A 17,977-nucleotide genomic window follows, 5' to 3' on the forward strand; every position below is an offset into this window, starting at 1 on the left:
AACTAATTGCATAGGTAAAGGAGCTCCCAATAACAAGGTTAAGTAAAACTGTTTTACAACTTTCAGTTCCAGGTCTACCCAAATCGGCCGATCACTCTTATCAACCCAGTATAACCAAAAGACATATATCGCACATTAACAGCCCAATAATACATTCTTAGATTAGGCAAAGCAAGACCTCCATCCTTTTCCAATTTTTGTAAATGATATTTACTAATTCTTGGTCTTTTATTATTCCAAATAAAAGATAAAATAATAGAATCAATCCAGTCAAAAAAACAGGAATATTCTGAAATAAATATAAAGATTTTGGTAAAATCATCATTTTAACTATATGAATACAACCAACAAGTGAAAATGTAAGTGGACTCCATCTACTAAATAAATACTTCATAGAGTCTACGAAGGGAACAAAATTGGCTTTATGAAGATCCTTATATTTTTTAGTAATTATAATACCTAGATATCTAAAAGAGTCTGTAACTCTAAAAGGAGTATTATCATATATAGAGACGAAATCATTTAAAGGAAACAATTCACTTTTATTAAAATTTATTTTATATCCTGAAAAACCTCCAAATTCATTAAATAATTTTAGGAAGGCAGGAATGGATTCGTCAGGGTTAGATATATAAACCAATAAATCATCAGCGTAAAGAGAGACCTTATGCATGGTCTCATTCACAAAAATCCCATGGATATTTTCAGCCTCACGAAGAGCAATAGCAAGGGGTTCTAATATTAAATTAAACAACAAAGGACTTAATGGACAGCCTTGCCTTGTCCCCCGTGAAAGCTGAAAAAAAGGAGACCTACAGCTGTTAGTGACACAGTAGCAATAGGGGCTTTATATATCATTTTAATCCAATTATTAAAATTACCACCAAAGCCAAACTTCTCTAAAACATTGAATAAATATTTCCATACGACTCGGTCGAACGCCTTTTCAGCATCCAAAGATACAACACATTGTGGAGTTTTAAAAGAGGATGAATATATAATGTTAAATAGTCTCCGAACATTTGAAAAAGAATAGCGACCCTTTATAAAGCCTGTTTCATCTTTAAAAATAATTTTACCCAAAATATTCTCCAAGCAATTGGCCATTATCTTTGACAAAATCTTAACATTGACATTCAGTAATGAAATAGGTCTATATGAAGCACAGTCAGTAGGATCTTTATCTTTTTTAAGAATTAAAGAAATAGAAGCCTTATAAAAAGTGGAGGGTAAGTCACCATTCACAAAAGAATCCTTAAACATTTCCAACATATATGGAGAAAGCAACTTTTCAAATTTTTTATAAAATTCTACAGGATAGCCATCAAGTCCTGGGGATTTACCAGATTGCATTGAAAAAATAGCTTTATGAATTTCAGCTTCAGTAATTTGAGCATCGAGAGTTTTTTGATCCTCAGCCGAAATTTTAGGAAAAACAATCTTTCATAAAAAAGCATTCATTTCAGAGGAATCTAACGGACATTGAAATTTATAAGATCTTGAAAAATCTTATTAATTTCTTCACATTCCTGAGCTAAGGTACCATCTTTCCTACGAATTTTCATGATTTGCCTTTTGGCTGCAGCCATTTTTAATTGAGATGCAAGCAGTTTATTATTTTTATCTCCAAACATATAAAATTGGCTCTTTAACTTAAGCAAATATCCTTCAATGGGATGAGTTAATAACAAGTTATATTGTGATTGAAGTTCCACCCTTTGTTTAAATAAATCAGTATTGGGGGAGATTGCATAGATATTATCTAAATCTTTAATTTGTTTTGAAATCCTATCTAATTCTGCTTTAGTTTGTTTTTTAAGTTTAGCTGAATAAGAAATAATCTGACCACGTAAAAATGCTTTAAATGTATCCCATATAACTAATTTACACATACCCCTTAAATCATTAAAAAGAAAAAATTATTTTATCTGGGTTTCAATGAAACTGACAAAGTCAGAATTTTGCAGTAATGTCTGAGACATGCGCCAAGGTGGGTGGGCAAGAATGAATTATCAAATTCAAACGACAAACTCAGAGGCGCATGATCAGATATAGCAATAGCGTCATATTCTCAAGTTTTAACACTAGGCAAGAAGCAGGGATCGATTATAATATAATCGATCCTTGAATATTTTTTATAAACATGTGGGAAGAAAGAATATTCTCTATTATCGGGATGGAGATACCTCCATAAATCAATCAACCCAAAATCAATCAAAAAGGAATTAATAAATGACGCAGATCGATTTGGAAGTCGCTGATTAGTTGAGCTCTTATCCATTATAAGATTTAGGCAGCAATTAAAATCCCCACCCATTATCAGCATATATTCATTTAAATCAGGCAGTAAAGCAAAACCAAACATCAGAATGGGGGAGAAATGTGAACAAAGTGACTTTGACTGTGTTGGTGCCTGATGGGATGGTTTGAGTATCTCAGAAAATGCTGATCTCTTGGGTTTTTCACGCACAGTAGTCTCAAGAGTTTACAGAGCATAAGGTGAAAAATAATAAACACCCAATCAGCGCCGCTTCTGTGGATGAAAATGCCTTTTTGATGAGAGAAGTCAGAGAATGGCCAGATTGGTTCAAGCTGACAGTAACTCAAATAACCATGTATTACAACAGTAGTGTGCTGAAGAGCATCTTTAAACATATAACATGTCGAACCTTGCAGCAGAAGACCATGAAAATGAACTCGGTGGCCAATTTATTTGGTACAGGAAGTACATAATAAGTGGTCACTGAGAGTAAATGTATTTGTATATGATTCTATACTTAAGAGAATAATAACGTAATAGAATAGGAAGAGGAATAGACTACTTGACCCCTCAAGCCTACTCCACCATTTAATTGGCTGTAGATGATCTGCCCAAGGCCTCAGTTCCTCACAGCCCTCAATTCCTCAGTCTTTCAGAAATTAACTGCATCCTCTTTAAATACCTCCAATTCCAGAGTTTCACCACCAACTGCAAGAAGAAATCTCTATGGAGCTCAGTTAACACACCTCCATTTTAAAGCAGGTCACTTTTTATAAGTTTTTGTCACGTGGAAACTGTCACACACCCTTATGTGTTTCAGTAACATCACTCCAACCCCCCCCCCAACACATTCTTCTAAACTCCAAAGTGGATAGATCTGATTTTTTTGAGCCATTTTTCACTGGAATGTAAAACTAAGAACAGTATAGCACAGTACAAGCCCTTCAACCCACGATGTTCTGCCATAATCTTTTAACATACACCAAGATCAATCTAACCCTACCCTCCCATACAGTGCTTTATTTTTGTTTCATGCACGTACCTATCGAAGTCTCTTAAATATCCCTAATGTATCAGTCTCCACCATAATCCCCAACAATGTGTTCCAGAGATCCACTTTCTGTGTTAAAAAAAACCTGACATTCCACCCTCCCCCCACACTTTCCTCAATCACCTTGAAATTACACCCTCCAGTATTAGCCATTTCCACCCTGGCTGTTCACTCTATCCATGCCTCTTATCATCTTATACACCTCTCATCCTGGGAATTAGCCCAGTGAATCTTTTTTGGCTTGCCTCTAATGCTAATGCAGCATTTCTTACATCTGTGTTATGGTACTTCAGGTATTGTCTCATCAACAGCAGTACAACTATAACATTCCTTTTTCTAAATTCCTAACCTCTTAAGATAAAGGCCAGCCCCTGTCCACTAGCTGCATCTGCCTGCTAATCTTTGCAGTTCATACTGAAGACTTAGATCCCTCTATACTTTGCACAGCTGCATTTCTTCTTCACATTGGCCTTCATAAATCAATTGAGTACAGGAGTTGGGATCTTATGTTGATTATTGTGTTCCTTATTGGGTATTTTTTTGTGCTGCATCGGATCTGTAGTAACAATTATTTTGTTTTTCTTTACACTTGTGTTCTGGAAATTACATTAATCAACACCAACAACAAAATTCTCAGTTCTCTTTCTATCTTAATTGATATCTTTCCTGTAGATAGGTGATCAGAACTGTATGCAATCCTCCAAATTTATCAATTAAGATAGAAAGAGTACTGAGAATTTTGTTGTTGGTGTTGTTTAATGTAATTTCCAGAACACAAGTGTAAAGAAAAACAAAATAATTGTTACTACAGATCCGATGCAGCAAATAAATACACAATAAGAAACACAATAATCATTTAAAAATATGATAAATATAAATACGATAGCTTATATACATAGATTGAATATTCATACAGTGATGCGAGGCACGGGGAGTGTCTGTACATAAGGTGACTGACAGGAATTTATAAAGTAGTGGTGGAGGGGAGGGGGGTTAGTGGGTGGAGGTGTTGATCAGCCTTACTGGATACTGCCAGGACTTGAGGACATGAGTAAAAGGGAAAGGTTGAAAAGGTTAGGACTTTATTTCCTGGAGTGTAGAAGAATGAGGGGAGATTTGAAAGGGGTGTGCAAAATTATGAGGGGTATAGAGAGGGTAAATGCAACCAGTCTTTTTTCTGAGTTTAAATGAAACTAAAACTAGAAGTCATGAGTTAAGGATGAAAGGTGAAATGTTTAAGGGGAACATGAGGGGGAACTTCTTCACTCAGAGGGTGGTGAGAGTGTTGGAACAGGCTGCCAGCGGAAATGGGGTGGATGTAGGTTCAATTCCAACATTTAAGAGAAGCTTGAATAAGTACTGTACATGGATGGGAGGGGTATAGGGGCTATGATCTGGGTGCAGGTTGATAGGACTAGGTAGAATAAGAGTTTGGTACAGACTAGATGGGCTGAAGAGCCTGTTACTGTGCTCTAGTTTCTGTGACTCCAAGTCTTCACCCACTCACTCACCCCATCAATAACTTGTCTCAAAATCCAAATATCATCTTGTGTAACATGCCCCCACATCTACTTATTAATTAATACTCATTAATAATATCTCAACATCATTGTTTAATGCCTTACATAGTGTTCCATCCTTAACATAAATAATAAATAGTTGAGGCCCAAACACTACCCTTGGGGCACTCCATTTGTTACACACTTCCATTCTGAAAGAGAGCTGATTATTCTGTCTCTATCTTCAATGTGATAATCATTCTTCAGTCCACAATATCACAATTTTCCCAAATGCAATCTGCTCTGATGTCCCAGCCTTTTATATGAGACACATTGCTAAACGTTGTTTAGATGGGCATTTGAAAGCAGAGACAAAGATTTAGGCATGAATTTGAAATAATGAATTACATTGGTAGGAGGATATCAAACCTTATGATGTCAATGCAAACTAAACAGTCAAATGTCCAACTTTGTCTACGTCATTCTTCTAAGTTCAATTATTTTCTGTATTTTTTTTTCCAAGTTCTTTTAGCTCTCGGTATTTTTAAATTGTCAAGTCTACAATGCCAACATTAGTCTTGATCTATTCTTCTGGAAGGGAAAACTATTTAATTAATGAGATGGATTTCAGTGCAATGCTTTTAGAATAGAAATCAGGAATTCCAAATAGAGCATTCTTTTATCCCAGTAACATTCAATTTCAGAATCACTGATTTCCAACTTTTTAACAGTAACAATAATAATGCTTGCTCTGAATTCAAGAGACCAGTTGTCCAATAGTTTTAGTACTAACGATATTATTTGAAACACGTTCACATTAAGTTTCATCATACAAATTCACTATTTCAATTTATACCATAAAGACTGATTTTATTGAATTAAGATTGGAGACAGGTAGCTGGGTGACTGTCAGGAGAGGGAAGGGGAAAAAGCCTCAGAATGAGCAGAGCACCCCTGTGGCCGTTCCCACCAATAATAAGTACATCATTTTGGATACTGTTGGTGGGGACGACCTACCAGGGACAAGTTGCAGTGGTTGCGTCTCTGGCACCGAGATGGGACCCTCAACTCTGAAGGGAAAGAGGGAAAAGAGGAGAGCAGTAGTGATAGGGAATTCGATAGATAGGGGGACAGATAGGCTCTGTGGAAGAGATCGAGAATCCCGGATGGTCTGTTGCCTCCCTGATGCCAAGGTTCGCAATATCTCCGATCGAGTTCTCGGTATTCTCAAGAGGGAGGGTGAGCAGCCAGATGTCGTGGTCCATGTAGGGACCAATGACGTGGGTAGGAAGAGTGAGGAGGTCCTGAAAGGTGAGTTTAGGGAGTTAGGCGCCAAGTTAAAGGACAGGACCTCCAGGATAGCAATCTCAGGATTGCTACCAGTAACACATGCAGGCGGGTTTAGAAATAGTAAGATAGCGCAGATCAACACGTGGATGAAGACATGGTGCAGGAGGGAGGGTTTCAGATTTATAGATAATTGGGCAGTTTTCCAGGGAAGGTGGGACCTGTTCCGGCGGGACTGTTTACATCTGAACTGGACGGGGACAAATATTCTTGCAGGTAGGTTTGCTCGAGAGGCTCTGGTGGATTTAAACTAGATACAAGGGGGGAGGGGAACCAGAGTGTCGGAAAAGATGTAGGGGAGAAGGAAGATAAAGAAAATAGTAAAGTTGTTTGTACCGTTAATGATAAACAGAGAGCAAGAGGTGGAAAATTTCTTAAATGCATTTATTTTAATGCCAGGAGCATTACAAGAAAGGTGGATGAGCTTAAAGCATGGATTGATACCTGGAAGTATGATGTAGCTATTAGTGAAACATGGTTACAGGAGGGGTGTGATTGGCAACTAAATATTCCTGGATTTAATTGTTTCAGGTGTGATAGAATCGGAGGGACAAGAGGGGGAGGTGTTGCATTGTTTGTCAGAGAAAATATTATAGCGGTGCTCTGGCAGGATAGATTAGAGGGCTCGCCTAGGGAGGTTATTTGGGTGGAATTGAGGAATGGGAAAAGTGTAGTAACCATTATGGGGGTGTATTATAGACCAGCAAATGGGGAGCGAGAATTGGAGGAGCAAATTTGTAAGGAGATAGCAGATATTTGTAGTAAGCACAAGGTTGTGATTGTGGGAAATTTTAATTTTCCACACGTAGACTGGGAAGCCTATACTGTAAAAGGGCTGGATGGTTTGGAGTTTGTGCAGATAGTTTTTTGCTGCAATACATAGAGGTACCAACTAGAGAAGGGGCAGTGTTGGATCTCCTGTTAGGGAATGAAATAGGTCAGGTGATGGAGGTTTGTGTTGGGGAGCACTTCGGGTCCAGTGATCACAATGCTATTAGTTTCAATATAATTATGGAGGATGGGTCTGGACCCAGGGTTGAGATTTTTGATTGGAGAAAGGCTAACTTTGAGGAAATGTGAAAGGATCTAGAAGGAGTGGATTGGGACAATTTGTTTCATGGGAAGAATGTAATAGAGAAATGGAGGTCATTTAAAGGTGAAATTTTGAGGGTACAGAATCTTTATGTTCCTGTTAGGTTGAAAGAAAAGGTTAAAAGTTTGAGAGAGCCATGGTTTTCAAGGGATCTTGGAAACTTGGTTCGGAAAGAGAGAGATATCTACAATAAATATAGGCAGCATGGAGTAAATGAGGCGCTCAAGGAATATAAAGAATGTAAAAAGAATCTTAAGAAAGAAATTAGAAAAGCTAAAAGAAGATGAGGTTGCTTTGGCAAGTACGGAGAAAATAAATCCCAAGGGTTTCTACTGTTACATTAATAGCAAAAGGATAGTGAGGGATAAAATTGGTCCCTTAGAGAATCAGAGTGGACAGCTATGTGTGGAGCCAAAAGAGATGGGGGAGATTCTGAACAATTTCTTTTCTTCGGTATTCACTAAGGAGAAGGATACTGAATTGTGTAAGATAAGGGAAACAGGTAGGGAAGTTATGGAAACTAGATGATTAAAGAAGAGCAAGTACTGGAGCTTTTAAGAATATAAAGGTTCATCAGATGCATGGAGAGGGGGAGCTCACTACATGGGCAACAGCTTGCTCTCCATACCGTACTGCCCAGGCTCGTGCATCTAGACAGCTAGGATGCAATATCCATGGTCAACTCTGACCAACGAAGGCCTTGGTTCAGCAGCTCATTGAATTAAAACCAAGTTTACAACACTTCAACATTCAGGGCAAGTTCCTGATATTAGAAAATGTCATACTCTGGTGTAAGAGGATATTTCCTAATAATATAATAATATGACAATATAGTTTTAAGTACACAGAGCATGAATATGGTACTTAGAAGAAAGATTGGGATGTTAAGTAGAAATTGTACAAGTAATGCCTAATTTGGAGTATTGTGTCCAGTTTTGGTCACCTATCTACAGGAAATTGAACCATAGAAACTACAGCACAGAAACATGCCTTTTGGCCCTTCTTGGCTGTGCCGAACCATTTTCTGCCTAGCCCCACTGACCTGCACACGGATCATATCCCTCCATACACCTCCCATCCATGTATCTGTCCAATTTATTCTTAAATGTTAAAAAAGAACCCACATTTACCACCTCGTCTGGCAGCTCATTCCATACTCCCACCACTCTCTGTATGAAGAAGCCCCCCCTAACGTTCCCTTTAAACTTTTCTCCCCTCACCCTTAACCCATGTCCTCTGGTTTTTTTCTCCCCTTGCCTCAGTGGAAAAAGCCTGCTTGCATTCACTCTATCTACACCCATCATAATTTTATATACCTCTATCAAATCTCCCCTCATTCTTCTACGCTCCAGGGAATAAAGTCCTAACCTATTCAACTTTCTCTGTAACTGAGTTTCTCAAGTCCCGGCAACATCCTTGTAAACCTTCTCTGCACTCTTTCAACCTTATTTATATCCTTCCTGTAATTTGGTAACCAAAACTGAACACAATACTCCAGATTCGGCCTCACCAATGCCTTATACAACCTCATCATAACATTCCAGCTCTTATACTCAATACTTCGGTTAATAAAGGCCAATGTACCAAAAGCTCTCTTTACGACCCTATCTACCTGTGACGCCACTTTTAGGGAATTTTGTATCTGTATTCCCAGATCCCTCTGTTCCACTGCACTCCTCAATGCCTTACCATTAACCCTGTATGTTCTATGTTGGTTTGTCCTTCCAACGTGCAATACCTCACACTTGTCAGTATTAAGCTCCATCTGCCATTTTTCAGCCCATTTTTCCAGATGGTCCAAGTCTCTCATGACCATCTCTCATAACTAACCTCCCATGCGGGACCTTGTCAAAGGCCTTACTGAAGTCCACGTAGACAATATCCACTGCCTTCCCTTCATCCACTTTCCTGGTAACCTCCTCGAAAAACTCCAACAGATTGGTCAAACATGACCTACCACGCACAAAGCCATGTTGACTCTCCCTAATAAGCCCCTGTCTATCCAAATGCTTGTAGATTCTGTCTCTTAGTACTCCCTCCAATAACTTACCTACTACTGACGTTAAACTCACCGGCCTATAATTTCCTGGATTACTTTTTGATCCTTTTTTAAACAACGGAACAACATGAGCCACTCTCCAATCCTCCGGCACTTCACCCGTAGACAGCAACATTTTAAATATTTCTGCCAGGGCCCCCGCAATTTCAACACTAGTCTCCTTCAAGGTCCGAGGGAACACTCTGTCAGGTCCCGGGGATTTATCCACTTTAATTTTCCTCAAGACAGCAAGCACCTCCTCCTTTTCAATCTGTACAGTTTCCATGGTCTCACTACTTGATTCCCTCAATTCCATAGATTTCATGCCAGCTTCCTTAGTAAATACAGACGCAAAAAACCTATTTAAGGTCTCCCCCATTTCCTTTGGTTCCGCACAAAGCCGACCACTCTGATCTTCAAGAGGACCAATTTTATCCCTTACAATCCTTTTGCTCTTAATATACTTGTAAAAGCTCTTTGGATTCTCCTTCACTTTGACTGCCAAGGCAACCTCATGTCTTCTTTTAGCCCTCCTGATTTCTTTCTTAAGTATTTTCTTGCACTTCTTATACTCCTCAAGCACCTGATCTACCCTGTTTCCTATACATTTCATACAACTCCCTCCTCTTCTTTATCAGAGTTGCAATATCCCTTGAGAACCAAGGTTCCTTATTCCTATTCAATTTGCCTTTAATCCTGACAGGAACATACAAACTCTGCACTCTCAAAATTTCCCCTTTGAAGGTTTCCCACCTACCAATCACATCTTTGCCAGAGAACAACCTGTCCCAATCCATGCTTTTTAGATCCTTTCTCATTTCTTCAAATTTGGCCTTCTTCCAGTTCAGAACCTCAACCCTAGGACCAGATCTATCCTTGTCCATGATCAAATTGAAACTAATGGTGTTATGATCACTGGAACCAAAGTGCTCCCCTACACAGACTCCTGTCACTTGTCCTAATTCGTTACCTAACAGGAGATCCAATATTGCATCCCTTCTAGTTGGTCCCTCTATATATTGATTTAGAAAACTTTCCTGAACACATTTTACAAACTCTAAACCATCTAGACTCCTAACAGTATGGGAGTCCCAATCAATGTATGGAAAATTAAAATCCCCTACCACCACAACTTTATGTTTCCTGCAGTTGCCTGCTATCTCTCTGCAGATTTGCTCTTCCAAGTCTCGTTGACTATTGGGTGGTCTGTAATACAATCCCACTAATGTGGCCGTACCTTTCCTGTTTCTCAGCTCCACCCATAAGGACTCAGTAGTCAAGCCCTCTAATCCGTCCTGCCTGAGCACTGCTGTAATATTTTCCCTAACAAGCAATGCTACTCCCCCACCTTTCATTCCTCTGCCTCGATCACATCTGAAACGTCGGAACCCTGGAATATTAAGCTGCCAGTCCTGCCCCTCCTGTAGCCAAGTTTCACTAATTGCTACAACATCATAATTCCACGTGTCAATCCACGCCCTCAACTCATCCGCCTTCCCCGCAATACTCCTAGCATTGAAATATATACACCTCAGAAGATTTTTACCACCACTCACAATATGTCAGTAAGATTGAAAGCGTGCAGAGAAAATTTACTAGGATGCTGCTAGAACTTGAGGACCTGAGTTATAGGGAAAGGTTTAATAGTTTAGGAGATTATTTCCCAGAGCGTAAGAGAAAGAGGGGAGATTATGATAGAGGTATACAAAATAGTGTGGGACGTAGATAGTGGGAAAAGCCTACTTGCATTTACCCTGAGGTTGGGTGAGACTAAAACTAGAGGGATCGGGTTAAGTATGAAAGATGAAATATTTAAGTGGAACATGAGGGGGATCTTCCTCAGTCAGAAGGTGACAAGAGTGAGGAACAAGCTGCCAGCGGAAGTGGAGGGTGCGGGTTAAAAATCAATATTTAAGAGAAACTTGGATAAGTGGGATATGGTCCAGGTGTAGGTCGATGGACTAAGTAGATTAATAGTTCAGCATGGACTAGATGGGCCAAAGGGCCTGTTTCTGTGCTGTCATATTCTATGGCTCTATGACACACTATGATTGCATTTCTTATGATAGGTACCATATCCCAAATGAGCGTATAGTATTTATCATAAGGATGGAAAATACAATCTTTCTTACGGTGAGTACTGCTTGCTCATTTGGGACTGGTGCTCAATTTGATTTGTCTTAGAAATATTAACAAATTAGATGGATTTCAGTAAAATTGGTTTTGCCCACTGAAGATGGCTGGGACTAAAGTGGGGTGGGGTTGGGAGGGAGGACTTAGGTACCTCGATACCTTTTACAGATCTGTTGACTCACACACACTGTTAAACGCTAACACTGAGATACTCAAATGGCAAGAAATGTTGATAAGGCTATTTAAATGACTTAAGACAGTACTGTAAACAGGAATAAATTTTACCAATCATTGATTGCGCTACGGCTGACTTAAAATGTGTCAAGAATGGCATCAAGGTGGTCATCGATTCCAAAGTATTTGTCTGGTATTAAGAAGAGGCTTGTGTGAAGGAACTGAAAATGAAAATCCAGTGAAGGCAGAGGAGAGAAGGTTATAAACAGTTGTTTAAAGATCATTGAATAGTTTTGATATTAAAAATGGAAGTATCAGTTCTAATGCAAGAATCAATAATTACCGAACATAGGTTTAAAGTTTCGTGATAGAAGGAACCCCGGGATTTAACATAATAAATTGTACCTTTCTTGAAATGCTCGAGAAGAAAATTGCATAATAACTTTCAGAAATAAATAACGTGAGAATACATATGCTGGGCTAAGAGGCAAATACAATTTGAGGATCTCTTAAGAGACACACCAGAGTGTGAGAACCTATGGACCATGCACTTGCGTCTATTACAATTTTCATTGTTTTAAATCAGAGCAAGATTCATGGCCGAATTGCACATCGAAAAATTATGTATATCTCTCAAGAAATGGACAGAACTCTAGATCTGAAAAGCGTTAGCCATCTGATCACAGTACCTTATCTCCCAAATCAACTAATGAACTCACTGATAATGACTCTAAACAAAAGAGAATCTGCGGATGCTGGAAAATAGAACACACACAAAATGCTGGAAGATAGCAGCATCTTTGGAATGGAATAAACAGTCGAAAGTCTCGACCTGCAACGTCGACTGTTTCTTCTGCTCCATACATGCTGCCTGACCTGCTGCGTTCCTCCAGCATTTAACAGGGACTCAATGCTGACATAGAGCCTGGAATTGCTACCACGGACCTTTCCTCCTGCGCTCCCCGTTCTGCAGCAGCTGTGCATCCTCCCGGTTCCATTCTTCCATTTCGGAGCAGTCAGCTGAGATCACCAACCGGATCCACTCGCCGGTCATGAGCAGAAATCACTTCCGGCTCCACCGTTTCCAACCGCCCTCAGGATGTCACGAGAGCGTGCACGCTAACTGCTGCTCGTGTACGCCGCGGAGCGCGCACCGAACTTCAGCGAGCAGTGAACCGCGGAGCGCAAAGGAAAGAAAACTTGCCAAATCTTATAAACATTCTGAACGGGAGACTCCTTTCTAATTGCATAGTCTGCAATTCCTCCTCAAAATTATTATTTCAAGTGTACTTAATGAATGTTTTAATGTACAATTTAAGAACAAATCTCTGGCAAGATACAACATTGTTTCGCAACGCACGGGACAGATTAGCCTCGGGAAGAGGTTAGCCTCATTGACGCTACATTGGCAAATAGAGCAGTAACGAAGACTTATCGGATACGTATGTTGTGGAGGATGAACGGCACAAGTAGAGTCTGCCATTCGGAATCAGAATCCGGTTTAATATCACTGGCATATAACCTGAAATTTGTTGGTTTGAGGCAGCAGTAAGTTGCAATAGATGGGATAGTAAGAAAAAATATAAATTACAATAAGATAAATTAAGTAGTGCTAAAAGAGAGCAAAACGAATAAAAGCGAGGCAGTGTACACGGGTTTATTGTCCATTCGGAAAAATGATAGCTTTGAGTGTGTGGCTTCAGGCTCCTACACCTGAAAATTTAACAGTTGGGAAGTTTCTTAAGTCAAATAATAGCAGGAGTATTGTGTACAGTTTTGGTCTCCAAATTTGAGGAAGGACATTCTTGCTATTGAGGGAGTGCAGCGTAGGTTCACGAGGTTAATTGCTGGGATGGCGGGACTGTCATATGTTGAAAGATTGGAGCGACTGGGCTTGTATACACTGGAATTTTGAAGGATGAGAGGGGATCTGATTGAAACATATAAGATTACTGAGGAATTGGACATGCTAGAGGTAGGAAATATGTTCCCGATGTTGGAGGAGTCCAGAACTAGAGGCCACAGTTTGAGAATAAGGGTTAGGCCATTTAGAATGGAGTTGAGGAAAAACTTTTTCACCCAGAGTTGTGGATCTGTGGAATGCTCTGCCTCAGAAGGCAGTGGAGGCCAATTCTCTGGATGCTTTCAAGAAAGAGTTGGATAGAACTCTTAATGATAGTGGAGTCAAGGGATATGGGGAGAACACAGGAACGGGGTACTGACTGTGGATGATCAGCCATGATTACGGTGAATGGCGGTGCTGGTTCGAAGGGCCGAATGGCCTACTCCTGTACCTATTGTCTATAATAACATCGCAAAGATGGGCATGAGACAGAAAATTCCGCAAAAGACAATAAACTGACAGTATTATTGCTTTTGCTGGGGCTCGAGATATATGAGAAAATGTGGAGTCTACAAATCACATAGGTGCGTTGGCAAGGGATAAACCCACCTGACCTTGTCCTCATATATCTACCATCTGCCCACGATAATACTAATAGAAGTGAATGCCACGCAGTCCTTTAGAAGATAAAGTCACGTTTTCAAAATAAGATCACACTCCATTGTGTTATGGTGACTCTAGAATCGTGCCATTAAACTGGGCATCCACCACCTATCAAAAGCAAAAGAACTTTTAAGATGGCCTGAAGTTTTGTTTTTGGCTGTTTGGCAGGCAGTTAATTTGATCAACCATTCTAATTAACCCTTCTCTATCTATTACCTCAGTCACTGCACTGCACTGGAAACATTTTAAACCACATTTTATAATGCTGTTTACATTGTAAATATGTGTTGGTGTTTTGTGTATTTATGCAATTTTTAAACAATTTTATGTAATTGTTATTTATAATTGTTGAATGTTATTGTTTTTTGTCGCATGCGTGCCCTGACTAACGCACCACAGCAAATTCCTAATACATGTAAGTGTATATGGTGAAGAGTTGATGCTTGACGAGTTACCAGCCGCAGGATGTACACCATTGCACTATGCATTATATTCTGGCATTCCCTCACCATCATGGCATGGGATCAAACCTGGTTCAATGTGGATGATAAAAAGACTTACCTAAAAATGAAATAACAATCTGGGAAAGCTACAGCACAGACCTACATAATTCTATAAAGCAAAAAAAAACAACATACATAGGGAAAAAAAGACTAAGCATTCTGTCAAGTAATAAATCAGACCAAAGCCCTGTAATTCTGTTGTGAATGCTACTGGAAGCAGAAAGAAGATCCATCAACATCCCCATCTTCGATGATGATGGATTCCTGCTAAAAACATAGCTGGAGGAATCATAGCAACACACATCAAAGTTGCTGGTGAACGCAGCAGGCCAGGCAGCATCTATAGGAAGAGGTGCAGTCGACGTTTCAGGCCGAGACCCTTCGTCAGGACTAACTGAAGGAAGAGTGAGTAAGGGATTTGAAAGCTGGAGGGGGAGGGGGAGATGCAAAATGATAGGAGAAGACAGGAGGGGGAGGGATGGAGCCGAGAGCCATCCTCCATCTGGACAGGTGATAGGCAGAAGGGGATACAAGAGGATCATGGGACAGGAGGTCCGGGAAGAAAGACAAGGTGGGGGGCTGACCCAGAGGATGGGCAAGAGGTATATTCAGAGGGACAGAGGGAGAAAAAGGAGAGTGAGAGAAAGAATGTGTGCATAAAAAAGAGTAACGGATGGGGTACGAGGGGGAGGTGGGGCCTAGCGGAAGTTAGAGAAGTCAATGTTCATGCCATCAGGTTGGAGGCTACCCATACGGAATATAAGGTGTTGTTCCTCCAACCTGAGTGTGGCTTCATCTTTACAGTAGAGGAGGCCGTGGATAGACATGTCAGAATGGGAATGGGATGTGGAATTAAAATGTGTGGCCACTGGGAGATCCTGCTTTCTCTGGCGGACAGAGCGTAGATGTTCAGTAAAGCGGTCTCCCAGTCTGCGTCGGGTCTCACCAATATATAAAAGGCCACATCGGGAGCACCGGACGCAGTATATCACCCCAGTCGACTCACAGGTGAAGTGATGCCTCACCTGGAAGGACTGTTTGGGGCCCTGAATGGTGGTAAGGGAGGAAGTGTAAGGGCATGTGTAGCACTTGTTCCGCTTACACGGATAAGTGCCAGGAGGGAGATCAGTGGGGAGGGATGGGGGGGACGAATGGACAAGGGAGTTGTGTAGGGAGCGATCCCTGCGGAATGCAGAGAGAGGGGGGGAGGGAAAGATATGCTTAGTGGTGGGATCCCGTTGGAGGTGGCGGAAGTTACGGAGAATAATATGTTGGACCCGGAGGCTGGTGGCGTGGTAGGTGAGGACCAGGGGAACCCTATTCCTAGTGGGGTGGTGGGAGGATGGAGTGAGAGCAGATGTACGTGAAATGGGGTAGATGCGTTTAAGAGCAGAGTTGATAGTGGAGGAAGGGAAGCCCCTTTCTTTAAAAAATGAAGACATCTCCCTCGTCCTAGAATGAAAAGCCTCATCCTGAGAGCAGATGCGGCGGAGACGGAGGAATTGCGAGAAGGGGATGGCGTTTTTGCAAGAGACAGGGTGAGAAGAGGAATAGTCCAGATAGCTGTGAGAGTCAGTAGGCTTATAGTAGACATCAGTGGATAAGCTGTCTCCAGAGACAGAGACAGAAAGATCTAGAAAGGGGAGGGAGGTGTCGGAAATGGACCAGGTAAACTTGAGGGCAGGGTGAAAGTTGGAGGCAAAGTTAATAAAGTCAACGAGTTCTGCATGCGTGCAGGAAGCAGTGCCAATGCAGTCGTCGATGTAGCGAAGGAAAAGTGGGGGACAGATACCAGAATAGGCACGGAACATAGATTGTTCCACAAACCCAACAAAAAGGCAGGCATAGCTAGGACCCATACGGGTGCCCATAGCTACACCTTTAGTTTGGAGGAAATGGGAGGAGCAAAAGGAGAAATTATTAAGAGTAACGACTAATTCTGCTAGACGGAGCAGAGTGGTGGTAGAGGGGAACTGATTAGGTCTGGAATCCAAAAAGAAGCGTAGAGCTTTGAGACCTTCCTGATGGGGGATGGAAGTATGCGTTCACCAGCAACTTTGATGTGTGTTGCTTGAATTTCCAGCATCTGCAGAATTCCTGTTGCTGGAGGAATCATGTTCATCCCGAAATCCCGAGGGAATGATCTATCTCAGCTTCTTTGTGAGATCCCTTAACCTGTTTTTAGCTAATTTAATGAAGTCCACATGATATCAAGCAATGACTGAGAGCACCAGATCTGGCAAAGTTTATGAGACCAGACAACATCCTGACTGTAGTACTGGAGACACGCACCCCAAAGATAGCCACACTTTTAACCTAGCTGCTTCAATAATAGGGGGCAGGGATTCAAGTTTTTGGATCATTGGGACCTCTTTTGGCGCAGGCGTGACCTGTACAAAAAGGACGGGTTACACTTGAATCCTAGGGGGACCAACATCCTGGCAGGGAGATTAGCGAGGGCTACTGAGGTGACTTTAAACTAGAATGGTTGGGGGGTGGGAGTCAAATTAAAGAGGCTAGGCGTGAGGAGATTAGTTCACAACAGGGGGATGGGAACCAGTGCAGAGAGACAGAGGGGTGTAAAGTGAGGGTAGAAGCAAAAAGTACTAAGGAGAAGAATAAAAGTGGCAGGCCGACAAATCCAGGGCAAGCATTAAAAAGGGCCACTTTTCAACATAATTGTATAAGGGCTAAGAGAGTTGTAAAAGAGCGCCTGAAGCCTTTGTGTGTCAATGCAAGGAGCATTCGTAATAAGGTGGATGAATTGAAAGTGCAGATTGTTATTAATGATTATGATATAGTTGGGATCACAGAGACATGGCTCCAGGGTGACCAAGGATGGGAGCTCAACGTTCAGGGATATTCAATATTCAGGAGGGATAGACATGAAGGAAGGGGAGGTGGGGTGGCGTTGCTGGTTAAAGAAGAGATTAACGCAATAGAAAGGAAGGACATAAGCTGGGAAGATGTGGAATCGATATGGGTAGAGCCGCGTAACACTAAGGGGCAGAAGACGCTGGTGGGAGTTGTGTACAGGCCACCTAACAGTAGTAGTGAGGTCGGAGATGGTATAAAACAGGAAATTAGAAATGTGTGCAATAAAGGAACAGCAGTTGTAATGGGTGACTTCAATCTACATGTAGATTGGGTGAACCAAATTGGTAAAGGTGCTGAGGAAGAGGATTTCTTGGAATGTATGCGGGATGGTTTTTTGAACCAACATGTCGAGGAACCAACTAGAGAGCAGGCTATTCTGGACTGGGTTTTCAGCAATGAGGAAGGGTTAATTAGCAATCTTGTCGTGAGAGGCCCCTTGGGTAAGAGTGACCATAATATGGTGGAATTCTTCATTAAGATGGAGAGTGACATAGTT

The 17,977-nt window shown here is 41.0% G+C and overlaps 1 protein-coding gene across 3 annotated transcripts in view; it reads right to left on the bottom strand.

Moving 5' to 3' along the window:
- slc17a5 (solute carrier family 17 member 5) overlaps positions 1-17,977 on the bottom strand; it is an 80,131-nt gene that overhangs the window by 47,956 nt on the left and 14,198 nt on the right. The window contains exon 1 of one of the 3 annotated variants that reach the window (XM_063039309.1): positions 12,541-12,698. The exons of the other annotated variants lie outside the window; for them this stretch is intronic. Within the exon in view, the coding sequence (XP_062895379.1) occupies positions 12,541-12,649 (109 nt within the window). The 5' untranslated portion in view covers positions 12,650-12,698. Of the gene's footprint in view, positions 1-12,540; positions 12,699-17,977 lie in introns of those variants that run through there. 3 annotated transcript variants of the gene reach the window in all.

The sequence above is a fragment of the Mobula hypostoma genome, chromosome 2, assembly GCF_963921235.1.
Source record: "Mobula hypostoma chromosome 2, sMobHyp1.1, whole genome shotgun sequence".
NCBI lineage: Eukaryota > Metazoa > Chordata > Chondrichthyes > Myliobatiformes > Myliobatidae > Mobula > Mobula hypostoma.